Genomic DNA, 5,195 nt, shown 5'->3' on the forward strand with positions numbered 1-5,195 from the left:
TGGGTTTGACATCAGGACTAACTGCTTCATTTGTGGAAAATCCAACACTTCCAGAAACAAGCTTACACCGGTATCTACAGGAACTGGACAGTCCACCAGAGAAAAAGTTCTGGCAGCAGCTGACAAAAGACAAGACAATAAAATACACATGCGCATGCTTGCCTTTCCAGATTTGTTCGCCTATGATGCCAAGTACCACAAGTTATGCTATTCACACTATATTTCAGAAAGCAACATCGCTGCTGCAATTCGTTAATCAGGAGAGGAAACAATGGGCACATTACATGATGAAGCTTTTGATGAACTGAAATGTTATCTGGAACAAATGTGTTCTCCAAAACTAAGACAGTGACAACCCTCGCTCATCTGAAAGATGAATACGTTGGATATTTGGTTTCACTGGGTACCACAAATGCAGAACAGTATAAAACTTGGAAGTTGAAGGAGCGATTAAATAAATTTTATGGTGACCAAATAGTCTGTGTAACATTTGATTGCCACACTGATATCATATGCTCTTCTTCTGTGACCTTATGTGATGCCCTGAGAAAAGCCACGATTCTGCAGAGCATGACTGATGAACCAGAATATGAAGACATCCCGTCTGATGTACCATCAGCCACAGATAGTGAAATGCATACTTTGCATGCTGCAGCTGGTATCCTGAGGAAGCACATGGCTGATATCGAGCATGTTGGAAATATGTATGCACCTGTCGAGGAAACAGATATTCAGCACTGTGCAGAATTTGTTCCTTATACACTCTACGACTTTATTCAGTGGTGCAGCAGTGAGAAATCACACACGAATGTAACCAGCTGTAGTGATGAAGGTGTTATGAAGAACAACCTGAGGACGATCGCCATTTGTCACAATATAATATCACAGAGCCATCGAGTGTACTCCACAATAATGCTAGGTTTAGCCTTGCAGGTGCATCATGAATTGGGAAACAAGCATCTCATTGACATGCTTCATGAATTAGGACACTGTGTATCCTATAATGAGGTGAGACGTTTCCTCACGTGTGTGGCTGTTGATCAAACTGCCTCGGAGGATATTTACATCCCCAAAGTTCTTCAAAACCTATGCTGCACCGACGATGACTGTCGGCAGAGCAGAACATGTGATTGTATCTCTGCAGGACTGACCTGAACTGAATTCTGCTCGTGTAGTGCAGACGATTTTCCAAATGTTGATGATTCTGTTTTCTTTGAGGACAGGACTGATGAAGAGCCTGACTGAACTTTTAAATGTATTACATGTATTACTTCATGCAATCGATGCACATAAGTTACAGTGCATGTTATGAATTCATTATCATCATATGTGAAATAGCTTCTATCAACATGATGTCTATAAAAGTCACTTTCACAATTGTGTCAGAATCTTAAGTCAATTCTTCATGTTGCATATCTGCTTCGGGATTTCTATCAGTCAGCATTGGTGGGGCGACAAATGATTTCAATTATAACTATATCATTTCAGTGACAATTATATCATTAGATATATTTTTCAAAGGGTAAATATACTTTGATTATGTTGATGTAACAAGTATGACTGCAAGTCCAATATTTTTGAAGTAATTCATGTTTTTGTTGATATTTATTGGTAAACCCGAAGCTGATTTGTTGAGTAAAATTCCACTATTTTTGCCTGGAGGTCACACAAAAGCCTTTGTTACATCACAAATGGTTTTTAAAGATATATATGTCATCATTCCGCACATTTTGGTACCAAATTTGTGTTTGTATCACCAGTATTAACAAATATATGAGCCAATATGAGCCAAAATATGTGGCGATTAAATCCATTTTTGCAGTCTGCAGTGGTACATATGTAAACGTGATTTTCAAAATGGTGTGCAATGATCTCAGGTTCACAACCATGATTTTCTACCTCCCCAAACATCCCTCTTCAAGAAAAAATAGGTTCTGTCTTGTTCTACCGTGGGTTGGGGTTTCTCACAATTTTAGGCCCCTTTTTTAATTTGGCCACAAGCCTATACGGTTTCTACGTTGGTTGCACACAACACAAACGTCTATAAATTACGTACTATTGGAATGTTCCTTTCACAGTAAAGCTGTGACCAAATGTGTGAAGAACTCGAAGACACTGAAGACCCAAAAGTCACCAAAGACCCCAATGATCCCCAAAAACCTGAACACCCCAAAATACCAAAAAGTCCCAAAAGACCAAAAAAGACCCATCTTTCCAGCAAGGCTGGTTCACTGTTCCTATTGTTACCATCACCGAAGAGGAGGGTATTGCATTTGGGTCTGTTTATTCCTTGACCAATTTTTTTTTTGACAAGTATGTTAATCGCCTCCGTTTATTTGTTTGTTTGTTTGTCTGTTCGCTTGCCTATGGCCCAAACTGTTCAATCGATAATTTAGAAATTTTAAGAGATAATGACAACGATGCTGCGATGGTCCCACATTGAGGTTTCGTGAAATTTGGTCCACTACAAAGGTCTACAAGGGCCAACAAGCCAATTTGAGACAAATTTTCAAAAAACCTCAAATTTCATCCGATTGACTTAACATTTGAACAACATTTGCACAACAGGTCATTGAATTGAATCACATTGCTTTTGAGGTTATCCTAGGTCAACAGGTCAACATAGGGCATAAGGTCAACCAAATATAGGCCAAATTTTTATATTGATTCTAAAATTGTAAATTTTCATTCGATTGACTTGAAATTTGAAGACCATTTGCATATTGGGTCACTGAATTCAACGACCTATTAATTTTGAGATCAACATAGGAGAAAAGGCCAATTTGGGCAAAATAGTGCCAAATTGGGCCAAATTTTCAAAAATCCTAAAATTTCATCCTATTTATTTCAAATTTTAACAGGATTTGCATATGAGGTCAATTAATTCAACCACCCATTGCATTAAGGGGTTATCGCAGGTTAAAAAGGTCAACATAGGCCACAAGTTCAACTAAAATTGGCCAAATTTTAAAATCGTTTCTAAAAATTATCAGTTTCTAAAAAAGTTTATAAAAAAATTAAAAAAAAATAAATAAATAAAAATTCAGACTTCCTCTCCTGTCGCAGTCAACGTGTGGCCCTAAATGGAGTTCTTTCATCCCCTCTTCCTGTGCAGGCTGGAGTTCCTCAAGGTAGCGTTCTGGGCCCTGTTCTTTTTCTGGTTTTCATCAATGATCTCTCGGACTCTCTGGAAAATCCTCTATTTCTCTTTGCCGACGACTCCACCCTCTGCCGTACCATCTGTCATCCCTCAGACCGGCAAGCAGCAGCTTCTTCGCTCACTGAAGATCTGGATAAAATCACAAACTGGTCCAACACGTGGAACATGTCTTTCAATCCAGACAAATCTCACACTCTCACTATGTCTCTTCGAAAGGACCGTTTACAAAACCCCCCCATCCACTTTCTCAACAATCCTCTGGAAGAAGTCTTTTCTTTCAAGCTTCTAGGTCTCACTATCTGCCATGACCTTTCCTGGGAAAGTCACATTTCCAACCTCGCCTCAAAAGCCAGTCGCCGACTGGGAATCCTCCGTCGTGCTAAGTCCTTCCTCGGCCCTCTTGAGCTCCTGACCACTTACAAAGCTTTTGTCCGTAGCCTGATGGAGTACTGCTCTCCCCTCTGGGCTGGTGCTCCTGCCTCCCACCTTTCTCGGCTTCACGCTGTCGAAACCAGGGCATTTAAGATCATCGGCATCTCCCGCAATGAAGCTGAGTCTTTGGGCCTCTCACTCAATCACCGCAGGTTGGTCGGTGGTCTTTCTGTCTTCTACCGACTCCTCTCCAGCCTTGCCCCACCTGCTCTCTCTGCGATTTGTCCCCACCACATTTCCACAGGGCGCTCAAGGTCCGCCAACAACCCCCTTCTGCTAAAACTACCAAAATCACGAATCACTGCTCATCTTCACTCTTTCATTCCTCTTTTTTCCCGCCTTTGGAATAAACTTCCTCACTCTATTCTTTCCCATTCTTCCCTCCAGGCTTTCAAAACAGCTGTTCACCACCACCTCTTATCTTCCCCCATCCAAATCCTCGATCTTTTCTACCCCCGATAATCCACCCAAGCCCACTTCCTTCATTTCTCCTGCTTTCCTTCCTGAAAGTCCCTGAAATGTCCATCTTCTCTTCGCCATGTTCCCCGTCCCATCCCCATCCCTCTCCCTTCCACAGTTCACCTAATGTGTCTGTTCCCCACTGTTTTGTCCCTTCCACTCCCGCCCCTCTTGTCTCATGGCTCCTTGCTGTGAGTTGTGTGTTAGCTCTCATACGAGCCTCGACCAAGGTATACAAAAAAAAAAAAAAAGTCTATTTTCATCCGATTATCTTGAAATTGGAAGACCATTTGCAAATCATGTCGCTGAATTCAACCACCTATTAATTTTGAGATCAACATTGACGAAAAGTCCAATTTGGGCCAAATTTGGCCAAATTTTTATAAAATCCTCAATTTTCATCCGATTGACTTGACATTTGAAGACCATTTGCATATGAGGTCGCTGAACGGAACCAGTTATTAATTTTGAGCTCAACATCGACCAAAAGGTGAACATCAGCCAAATTTCTGAAATCCTCAATTTTAATCCAATTAACTTGAAGTTTGAAGAGCATTTGCATATCAGGATACTGAATTGAACCACCTACTAATTTTGAGGTAAACATAAGCCAAAAGGTCTCCATAGACCAATAGGCCAATTTGGGTGAAATTTTCTAAATCCTCAATTTTCATCCGATTGAGTTGAAATTTGAAATGGATTTACACATCAGGTCACTGAATTCAACCACCAATTATTTTTGTGGTCACCATAGGCAAAAATGTCATTAAACACCAAAAGGTCAACATAGGCAAAATTTCTAAAATCATCAATTGTAAGCCAATTAACTTAAAATTTGAAGAGCATTTGCATATCAGGTTACTGAATGCCACCATCCATTAATTATGAGGTAAACGTAGGCCAAAAGGTCAAAATTGGCCTAAAGGCGAATTTTGGCCAATTTCCTAAAATCCTTAATTTTCATCCGATGAACTTGAAATTTGAAGAGCTTTTTCATATCAGGTCGCTGAATTCAACTACGAATTAATTTTAAGGTGAAATGGTGAACACAGGCCTAATTTCTAAAACTGTGGATGAGTTGAATAGGTCAAAAGAACAAGCGGATTGGATTTTGTTTCGGATCCAGCCCATCAGTGGGATACAA

At 40.3% G+C, this 5,195-nt stretch overlaps 1 protein-coding gene across 1 annotated transcript; it reads left to right on the forward strand.

Annotated features, from left to right (window-relative positions):
• Positions 1-309: 309 nt before the first annotated feature.
• LOC147035791 (uncharacterized) lies at positions 310-1,155 on the forward strand. The gene has a single exon (XM_085869516.1). The coding sequence runs from the start codon at positions 310-312 to the stop codon at positions 1,153-1,155; it is 846 nt and encodes a 281-aa protein (XP_085725642.1).
• Positions 1,156-5,195: the final 4,040 nt, after the last annotated feature.

Source organism: Eptatretus burgeri, chromosome 1, assembly GCF_056783735.1.
Source record: "Eptatretus burgeri isolate ZD-2024b chromosome 1, Ebu_testis_v1, whole genome shotgun sequence".
In the NCBI taxonomy this organism is placed as follows: domain Eukaryota; kingdom Metazoa; phylum Chordata; class Myxini; order Myxiniformes; family Myxinidae; genus Eptatretus; species Eptatretus burgeri.